The 10,920-nt window shown below is 38.8% G+C and overlaps 1 protein-coding gene across 2 annotated transcripts in view; it reads left to right on the top strand.

Annotated features, from left to right (window-relative positions):
- Positions 1 to 10,920, top strand: part of Ube3c (ubiquitin protein ligase E3C) — a 101,272-nt gene that overhangs the window by 9,096 nt on the left and 81,256 nt on the right. For both annotated transcript variants that reach the window (XM_021190082.2, XM_029534706.1), the window contains exons 2-4: positions 5,770 to 5,823; positions 8,792 to 8,866; positions 9,702 to 9,848. In XM_021190082.2, coding sequence (XP_021045741.1) covers positions 5,770 to 5,823; positions 8,792 to 8,866; positions 9,702 to 9,848 — 276 coding nt within the window. The remainder of the gene's footprint in view (positions 1 to 5,769; positions 5,824 to 8,791; positions 8,867 to 9,701; positions 9,849 to 10,920) is intronic.

A 10,920-nucleotide genomic window follows, 5' to 3' on the forward strand; every position in this document is an offset into this window, starting at 1 on the left:
CTCTTGTTGGTATCAGTCTTCAGTGAATAGACATTTGTTTAGCTTCTCCAGGTAAAGTTATACAACAGTGTGTGTGTATGTGTGTGTGTGTGTGTGTGTGTGTGTGTGTGTGTGTGTAGGTTGGTGGTGGTTGTGTATACCACAGTGAATGTGTGGAAATCAGAAGATACTTAAGTTTGAGGCAGAGAAAAGGCTCAGTGGTTAAGAGCACTGGCTACTTCAAGGGGAATCTGGTTCAATTCTCAGCACCTACCCAGTTTTCTCACAATAATACATCTTGAAGTGGTTCTATTGGAAATAAAGCTAATAAATTCAAGGGAGTAGTGAAAGTATGATAGTGCATGACAGTACTTGAGAGATAGAGGCAAGAGTATCTCTGAATTTAAAATAATAAATAATTACCAGATGGTGGTGGCTGCATGCACTTTTAATCCCCCAGCCCTTGGGTGGCAGAGGAAGGTGGATGAGTTGAGGTCAGCCTTGTGTACAGGGTTACATAGAGAACCCTTGACTCAAAATAAAAAAAGTAACTAAGTGCAATAAAAGATTTAAAAGCAAGAAAATAACTAGTTTACATGGGCAATAATTCAACAATGGAAAATAAAAGAGCAAAATTGTCCGCTTTTATTTTCACTCTGTCCTTTCCTTCCCTCCCAGATTTTATTTCTCTTTTTCAGACTTGGCTTCTGGACTTTCCACAGCCTCCCATGGCTGACTTCTGTGTGTATCATGTAGGTGTCTACATTCCTCTCCTTGTTTAAAACAGTCTAATGCTCCTTAACCCTAGTACCTGTCTTTTTTTCCTTAATAATCCAGCTGGGAGAAGGGTAAGGCAGACAGAGCTACTGCATTGTTGAGTGGCTCTGGGACTGGCTTCAGTACGTGTTCTCACGGATGATAGTTTAAATGGCTGTTAAAGTTGCTTTCAAGATGGATTGGTTTAGGTTCTTTTGTTTGGTTTTTGAGACAGGTCTCACTGAGAAGTCCTAACTAGTCTGAAACTTGATTGTCTCTATACCCAGATTGTTTTAGCTGCCCTCCTATCAACTGCTTTCCAAATGGTGACATTAGAGATGTGCACTACCATACCAGGCAGTATTTTCCCCCTCTCTAATTCAAATAACACTTAAAGGAATATTTTTGTGACTATCATTACCATCTGTAGATTACATTCCTGAAAATGAAACTTTTTTTTTTTTTTGGTTTTTCAAGACAGGGTTTCTCTGTATAGCCCTGCACATTGCATTATATATATAACATTATATATTATCCCAAATACATGTTAGAAATAAATTCAGGATCACAAAGAAAGAGACCACCATTCTTACTGAAGTGTCTAGATGAAGTAAACATGTTACTTGGACCAAGAGGATGTGCTCTGTAAGAGCAAATACACACCAAGACGGGAAGTGGATTTGGTTTTTATACTAAGGAAAGTGGCAACTTTCTTTTCCCAGTTGGCTAGCGTCTACCTCACAATCTTTTTCAATTGTCTGAATAATCTGAAAGAATTGGTGCATAGGAAATGGAGAGGAAGTAGGGAAGGAATCAAATTCCTAGAATGGAGCACTGGGCCTTTGAGTAAACAGGGTTTTTTACTGGGTGGGGAAGATTCAAATATTTCCAAGTCTTACAAGGTAGAGGAAACAAAAAGATCTTAATTCCTTGTCCTACGCACAAGTTTTATAGTATTAGAAAACACTCATTTGATATTTCTTCCACATATAGAAATAAGAAATAAATCCTTATTTATAATTTTTCATTTTTTTTTCTTAACTGGAATTGAATTTCTTGTGCTTAGAAGATATATTTTCTGTGAGGTACATATACTTTTGCTGATTTTCCTCTTTGGTTGTCGTTTTTCATATTATTACTGAATGCTATAACAGGTCATTTTTATGCTGTTTCAAATATTTGTTCCCACTTTGTGATTTGCCTTGAATCTTGGCTATGATGGTTTGCTTTGTAAAAAATTTGAATTTTGTGATCAAATTTACACGACTAAGCTAAACTTTGCAGCTGTTTTAGAGAATGTCATCCTTGATGTTGAAGTTTAATTAAATTATATTTATTTATTTTGAGATTTTAACAAAAAACTCAGTAAGTATGGCTCAGTGATGCAGCTACAGGATGGAGCTGCAAAACTCATGTTACTCTGCAGATTCTGATCCGAATTCCTGTCTGCCTTGTAGGCTGGTTCATTTTCAGCCTCGTGGTAAACTGCACTTTTACTAGTATGTGGAAATTAAAGTCATGTCTGTGCTTTTTATTCCTGTTAACTACCGAACCTGATACCAGTTAGATACTAAAGGAAAATAGTACTTTTTAAAATCTGAGGGTGAAAATGGTTATATAAACAAAGGTATTGATAATGAGTAGGATAGTTGGTGTATCTCTATCACATTTCTGACTCTTTGGAAACATCTTTTAGTCTTATAAACTTGATAGCTACACGGCCTCTTGTGAGGCTATACCAGTGCCTAGCAAACACAGAAGTGGATGCTCACAGTCAGCTATTGGATGGAACACAGGACCCCCAGTGGAGGAGCTAGAGAAAGTACCCAAGGAGCTGAAGGAGACTGCAACCCTATAGGTGGAACAACATGAACTAACCAGTACCCCCTGAGCTCGTGTCTCTAGCTGCATATGTAGCAGAAGATGGCCTAGTCAGCCATCACTGGGAAGAGAGGCCCCTTGGTCTTGTAAACTTTATATTATACAGCACAGGGGAATGCCAGGGCCAAGAAGTGGGAGTGGGTGGGTAGGGGAGCAGGGGCGGGGGGGGGAGGGTATAGGGAACTTTCGGGATAAAGAAAATATCTAATAATAATAATAAAAAAAACCAACTTGATAGCTACAAAGGAAAAACACAAGCCAACAAGTAGATTGAGCTTTTGGGATTTTTTTTTTTTTTTTTTTTTTAAATGCAGTGGCTGAGAGAATGAACTTATTATGTACCCCAATTCCAGGGAAAACCACCGTCACAGGTTTTGTGATCCAAGATCTCTTGGATCCTGTTGATCTGTAAAGTTATGGCTGCAAAATTACTAATTGGGTAACCTGCTGCCAAAGTTAGGTTTGGAAGTGATGACTTGTGACAAAGCAAGTAAGTTATGGGACAAGGTTTTTTTCCTCCCTGATGACACAGTTGCATATGCAGATAGATAGATTGAGAACCAGATTGTGGGGCCACTGCTCTCCAGGGCAGACAGTTGATCTGTTCTCTTGGAAGGAACATCCTGTTATAGCCTGGACTGATGGCTCCTTTACTGAATAACCAAGGCTGTGAAGCCATTTCTAAATCCCTAAACTAGAGGAAATCCTTTGCTGTCTATTGACAGGAGTAAAGCATTGTGTGACAGGAAAGGCAAAGGTAATGTGTTGGCTAAACAAAGGGGTATGTGGTCTTTTGTGTTCTAGTGCTGGAAACTATCCAGAATAAATCTGCTTCCTTCTGTAGGCAGCACTCCTGATCTCTGCGCAGGGACATTTAACAGGGTCAGTGCATGGAGTGTCCACGTCGGTCAAAGCAGATGACAGCTCCAGGCTTGTGAAGGCAGGCACCTGCTTCTCTTCACACTGGGAGCTGCCAGAGCCCTTCTTTGTTCAGGAGGATGCCGGGTTTCAGGACTGTAGGGGTTTGTCTGGTTTGTCTGGTTTTCTTTTAGTTTTATTTCTAATCCTTCTGTCTCCTAAGTGTGGTGTTACAGTTTGGGAACTGGGGTGGGGTGTGACAGCTCAATTGAAAAAGTGCTTCCCATGAGGGCCTGAGTTTGATCCTCAGTCATGATGGCAATGAATGAGCTTGTGTATTAGTCAGGGTTCTCTAGAGTCACAGAACTTACGGATATGCTCTATATAGTAAAGGAATTTATTGATGACTTACAGTCTGCAGTCCAATTCCCAACAATGGTTCAGTAGTAGCTGTGAATGGAAGTCCAAGGGTCTAGCAGTTGCTTAGTCCCACACGGCAAGCAGGGGAAAGAGTGAGCACAAGACTCCCTTCTTCTAATGTCCTTATATGTCCTTATGTGCCACCATACCTTTAATCCCAGATGACCTTGGACTCGGAGATCTCCCTGTCTTAATCTTCTAGAATCAATAGCCACTGTGTCTCAAAATCTCCACACCAAGATCCAGATCAGAAACTTCTATCTCCCAGTCTCCAGATTAGGTTCACTGGTGAGCCTTCCAATTCTGGATTGGAGTTCATTCCAAATATAGTCAAGTTGACAACCAAGAATAGCCACTACAGCTTGCAATCCCAGTACGGTGAGGTGAAGATGGACTGATCCCTGGGACTTGGTGGCTCCAGCCTAGCCAAATCAGGGAGCTCCAGGTCCTACTGGGAGACCTTTAATCTACAGGGCACGTAGATTTCTGTGAATTCAATGTGATCTTGGTCTGTCTCAAAACAAAAACAAAACAACCAACCAACCAGCCAGACAACAAAAAAACCAAGGTGGACAACTCCTATAGAATGACAACTCATACAACCCTTATTGAAGCAAGTTGGTCTCTGAGTTTAGGCCAGCTAGGCCTACATAGAAGGAAATCCTGTCTCAAAAAACCAAAATTAATAATTAAGTTTATTTTGGTAGTACTAGAATTTGAACTGGGGGCTTAATACATGTTATAATGGCAGTAAGATATATATCTCCAGCTGGCCCCACCAAACTTTTTTTTTTTTTTTTTAAAGATGAATTCTCACTAAGTTACCCAGGCTTGCCTTGAATTTACCCTCTTGAGTAGCTCAGATTATGGACCTTTGTCTGGTTTAAAATGTAATTTTAAAGGGAATGTATTTTGTTCGATGTGTTTATTACAAGTGTACATATTTCACCATAGAGATATAAGGCCTTTTCAAATAAATGCATGTACTTTGTCTTGGTAAGATTACCCAAATAGTCACATTGTGTCTTCTGGGTTGTTCTAAGCTGGAGTTGATGGTCTGCTCTGTCTACTGAGTAGTTGTAGAGAAGGCTGTATTCCTGCCCCCCTCCCCATTAGTTATTTTTATAAGTATGGAGTCATGGCAATAGACCTGGTTCTATGAATTAAGATATAATGACTATCATTATTGTATAATGTCACTTGAAGCGTTAGAGAATGTTGGAAACTAAAGCTTGGTAGACAGGATTAAAACATGCATTCAAGGCAGGAACTGTTATGGATGAGTGTTGGTAGGGGAAACCGAGTGCTGTGAGGGATGTTGAGTGTGATTTGAGAGAGATAAAGCCCACTAGTCAAAAGCTTGTGGCTTTAATGCTGAACTTGTGAGAGTCTGTTGAGAGTTTGGTTGTATAGAAAAGTGGGAAAGGCAGATTAGGGAGCTCAGTTTGAAAAAGAACAGTTTTTGATAGGTATACTATTTTTCTAGCTTTTCTTTGTCTAAAGAGTTTAAAATGCCAATTTCAAAACAACTTTTAGTAAAATTGGGGAATCCTTTAGTAAGTTTAAAGCAAATTGTATGGCCTTTGGACATGTGGTAGATAAAGGCTTCTATTTGAAGTTTTCTGTGATGAAACTATAGTTTCCTTTAGCTTTACATATTGTTAGAGAAGCTTAGTTCTATATAATGTGCTTGTATGTCATATATGCTGACTTTACAGTACTTGTTTGCATATGTGATTCTTCATATGCCAGCAAAAACAGGGAGTGTTAACTTTAAGTAGATTTTTGGGAATCCTTTTTTGGACCAACACATTCTGTAATCTTTGATGTTTTCAGGCTTAAAATTATCCTAATCTTGTCTATCTTTGAATTTAGGAAGAAAAGGCTTCTCTTTTACATCGCACTCAGGAAGAAAGACGCAAGAGAGAGGTAATGGTTTTGATTACTCTATATTACTCTTTATAGACACATTTTCTGTAGTTTCTTTTAAAGCTTTGCTTTACATGTACATGTATGTATGTTATGTATGTTTATCTTTTGCAACAGTTTTGGATATGTTCAATTTTTCATTCTTGAACCACTGTAGGAAAAGATAGACTTGAGGCTGAGTTCTGGGTAGAGAAATGTAGGATTTTTGTTCTCTTTTTTGCTTATAAGCTTTCTAGAAGGTCTAGAAAGGCTTAATGTACATTGCTCATATTTCTCCATATAAGGAGAAAACTCAACTTTAAGATACTTGCCTTAGCTATTTATGAGAAAGATAAAAAGAACTAATGACATTCTTTTTCTTGTTTTTGTTTTGTTTCTTTGTCATTTAATTCCTGTTTCCTGTCCTTCCTGCCATCCTAGCTGTATAGCCTAGGCTTGTTTCAAACTCCATTTTCTTGCCTTTTGGATTGTTGGAATTGCAGTTGTGTGTCATTGTGTCTACTTGATGTTACATCTTTTGGGGCTAGTTACTTCAGATAACTCTGGTGGTTAATCACAACTTATATTGTAAGACCTTCTTTTCTTTTCTTTCTTTCTTTTTCTTTTTCTTTTTTTTTTTTTTTTTTGGTTTTTCGAGACAGGGTTTCTCTGTATAGCCCTGGCTGTCCTGGAACTCACTCTGTAGACCAGGATAGCCTCGAACTCAGAAATCCGCCTGCCTCTGCCTCCTGAGTGCTGGGATTAAAGGCGTGCGCCACCACGCCCGGGAAGACTTGCTTTTCTGGATAAGAGTTTTAGGTCTTGTATTTTACTATTTATTTATTTATTTATTTATTTATTTATTTATTTATTTATGAAACATGGTCTCTCTTTTGTAGTCTTGGCATGGGTCTTTGTAGCCCTGACTGTCCTACAATTCCTAGATCTGCCTGCTTCCACAGCTGCCCTGGGTCTTTTATTTCAACAACTCATTACTGCATTTAGTAGATGTCTGAAAACTTGTGGTTTGTTAGGTACTGTAGTGTTTGCTGGAGATACTTACTGATGGTAAACCAGACAGATAATTCTGTGGTAGTCACATAACACCAAGGACTAAGATGGTATTGAGGACTGTTAAGACTGTAGAGTTATGGCTACTCCCTGGGGCTGAGATTGATGGGCACTAAGAAAATGGCAGTGTGGGTATGATACTGAAGGGCCTGGAGGTTGCTGCTGTGCCGGCTGAAGGAGGAACATTCCTAGTAGCAGAAACAAATTTCTAGTCTCATCACTGTTGACATTTTTGGTTAGGACGTTTATCTGTGAGGTCTGTCCTTTCTTGAGGACATTTCTTACCTCCAGTTAGGATAGATCACCAACCAGTTTCACAGGATAAGTCGCTCTCAGTTGATACCAGGAAAGGTATTTACTTGTTGGTGTTTCCCACTGGTTGGGGAAGTTCTATAGTGTGTCTGACACTCTGCTTCATATGTTCTTTTCTCTGTGTTTTTTCTTATATCTGTAATGGGATTGTAAAATGGTGATAGCTGTCTTCTAAGACATTGTCATAGAAATGTTAATTTCACTCCTAGGTTTGTACTCAAGATATGCAAGCCTATTCTCTTTCAAAAAAGGTGGACTTAGTGTTTATAGCAGGAGTGTTCATAATAACCTACTGTGGAAACAGGGCAATTGAGCTGATGACCAGATAAACAGAATATGAGAAATGTATATAATGAAATGATGTGCTGGCACATGTTACAGAGTGTATGAATATTGAAAACACCATGCCAAATGAAAAAGATCAGAGAGAAGACTCTAGATTGAGTGATTCCATTGTATGAGTTGCACAAGCTAGGAAAATCTATTGAGAAACATATGAAGGTCTGGGCAAGGAATGAGGGGTAACGGCTAAAATAGGTAAGGTAATAATGAAATGAATGCCCTGAAATAAAATACAGTGCCAAGTGGTGGTGGTGCACACCTTTAATCTCAGCACTCAGGAGGCATTGGCAGGCAGATCTCTAAGTTTAAGGCCAGCCTTGTCTACTGAGTTTTGAAATAGCCAGGGCTACATGGAGAAACCCTGTTTCAAAAAACAAAAGCAAAACAAACAAAGATGGTTGATAATAGCTACATAACTCTCTGCATTAGAAATATATTCAATGATGAATGGGATTGGAGAAATGGCTCAGTGTTCAAGAATTCACAGTACCCATGTTGGGCAGCTTACAATCACTTGTAACCACAGCCCCAAGGGATCCAGTGCTTCTGGCCTCTGAGAATACCTGTACAGACTGAAATGCACATACCCACAGACATATAATATTAAAAAATAAAAATGCTGGGCATAGTGTCCTATGTCTTTAATCGCAGCACTTGGGAAGCAAAAAGATAGGAGAACCTTTTTCTTTTTTTAAAGATTTTATTCATTTTATCTATATGACGAGTACACTGTAGCTGTCTTCAGATGCACCAGAAGAAGCATCAGATCTCATTATGGATGGTTGTGAGCCACCATGTGTTTGCTGGGAATTGAACTCAGCACCTCTGGAAGAGCAGTCAGTGCTCTTAACTGCTGAGCCATCTCTCCAGCCCCCCCCCCTCCCCCCCAAGACATGAGAATTTTTGTGAGTTCAAGAACAGCCAGGACTACAAAGAGAGGCCCTATGTATAAACAAACAAAAATAATAATAAAAATGAATCATTAAAATATATGTTCAGAGAGTGGTGGACTTAAAAGAGTGAATTTTAGCCAGGCGTGGTAGCGCACGCCTTTAGTCCCAGTGCCCGGGAGGCAGAGGCAGGCGGATTTCTGAGTTCAAGGTCAGCTTGGTCTACAAAGAGTTCCAGGACAGCTAGGACTATACAGAGAAACCCTGTAGTGAAAAACCAAAAAAAAAAAAAAAAAAAAAAAAAAACCTTAACTAAATGTCATTTTTTACTGATTCTAACCAATTGCTTCTTCTTTCCTTTCCCCATTATTCAGGAAGAAAGGCGAAGATTGAAAAATGCAGTAATAATCCAATCTTTTATCCGAGGCTATAGAGACAGGAAACAACAAGTAAGTTTGTTCTTAAAACTGAGGAGTGGGCAGGAGAGATGGCTCATCAGGTAGCACTGTGGCTAACCTTGACAACCTGAGTTCAATATCCATGACTCACATGTTAGAAGGCAACAACCAACTCCTCCAGCCTTCATATTAACATGAAATAATACAAAAGTAAATACACACATGTAGAAGATAAACAAAATTAAGAAAAATGAATTGGATGTGGAGGTACACTCCTCTAGTCCTAACATTGGGGAGGCAGACACAGAGATGGGCAGATCTTTGTGAGTTCAAGGCTAGCCTGGTATATATAGTGAGTTTCAGGAAAGCTAAAGGCTATCCTGTCTCAAACAAAAAAACAAACAAACAAGGAGGAGGAGGAAAAGGAAAGAAAAATAAACCAAGATTTATTTCAAGGAAGAAAAAAAAAAAAACAAAAATGGAATTTGAAGGCCACATAAGAACTTATTTTAAATATTGTATTATTTTGTATAAATGATATTTGTCTTGTATGAATTTTTGCATGCCCTTTTTTAAAAATAAAATTTAGTGTTAATAGTATTTTCTTAAAAAATAATTGTATTTGTTTTTTAAAAACTTATGAGTAGCTGAGTTTTTAGGAAAATTTCAGTAGACATGTGGCGATTACAGAGAAAGGAAGTGGACATTTTGAATCTTCGAAGCATCCCAAGTTAGGAGGTTTTGTTACTGGCTTGTTTTTAATCTTAATAGTCCAGGAACTACTTAGTTGTTGGCCATCATAACTACAAAACACACTCAGTGTATATTTCTATCATGAGAACTATAGAGTAGAGCTATTTTGACACATGACTTCCTGTACTTCCAGTACTTCATCCAAAGAAGTGCATTTGACCAATGCACCGACTCGGCTCAGCCTGGTGGCACCTTCTGCCTTGCTGATGGTCCCAACCTTACCCTCTTGGTAAGGCAGCTTCTGTTCTTTTACAAGCAGAGTGAAGACTCCAAACGTTTGGTGAGTATAGATACATTTTTTTAAACTGAGCTTTGTTTACCTATTTGCTATCTCCTATTTGTGGGGTAGAAATGGTGAGCATCTGATCAGGAAGCCAGGTAACCTCTCCCTGAGTCTAAGCGTTTGTGAGCTTTTCCTTTTTTTGTCTATCTGTAACAGATGACCTCTGTGTTGATGTGTTTTACTTTTAAAAGTCCATATACATTTTTAATTGATTTCTTTATTATGGAGCTTTTAAATGCTAATAAGGATATGCCAACATTCTGTTAGTGTGGCCTACTTTCTTCTGTACATCAGCCTCTTTGTCTTTGACCAGCTGCTGTGAGGTGCACCCTCAGTATTGATTGTATGCATATATAGTAATACTTAACAATCTCTTTTAAAATATAGCATCTCTTTAAAAACATTGTAACCCATTTTTCTAAAATATCTTAGGCTTTTGTTACTGCTAATAAGAGATAGAGAACATTGTGTCAGTGAATTGTGTTTTTAACTTGTAGTTAGGTGTGGTGGTTCTTATCTATAATCCCAGCACTTTTTTTTTTTTTTTTTTTTTTTTGTTTTTGGAGACAGGGTTTCTCTGTATAGCCCTGGCTATCCTGGAACTCACTTTGTAGACCAGGTTGGCCTCAAACTCAGAAATCCGCCTGCCTCTCTGCCTCCCGAGTGCTGGGATTGAAGGCACACGCTACCACGCCCGGCTTAATCCCAGCACTTAAGCGATGGAAACAGGAGGATCAGGAGTTCAATGCTAGCCTGGACCACATTAGACATCTCAAAACAAAACAAAACAACAGTAAAATATAACAAAAAACAACCTTATGTTCAATTTGTCCTAGGAAATACTATGATATTTGCATATAATTGTTAGGTTAGACATTTTTATTTATCTGTAATTGAATTTTCCAAATTGCATTAAAAGGGGATGTACCAACCCAGACACTATTGCACATGCCAGCAAGATTTTGCTGAAGGGACCCTGATATAGCTGTCTCTTGTGAGGCTATGCCAGTGCCTGGCAAACACAGAAGTGGATGCTCACAGTCAGCTATTGGATGGAACACAGGGCCCC

Source organism: Mus pahari, chromosome 2 (genome assembly GCF_900095145.1).
Source record: "Mus pahari chromosome 2, PAHARI_EIJ_v1.1, whole genome shotgun sequence".
NCBI lineage: Eukaryota > Metazoa > Chordata > Mammalia > Rodentia > Muridae > Mus > Mus pahari.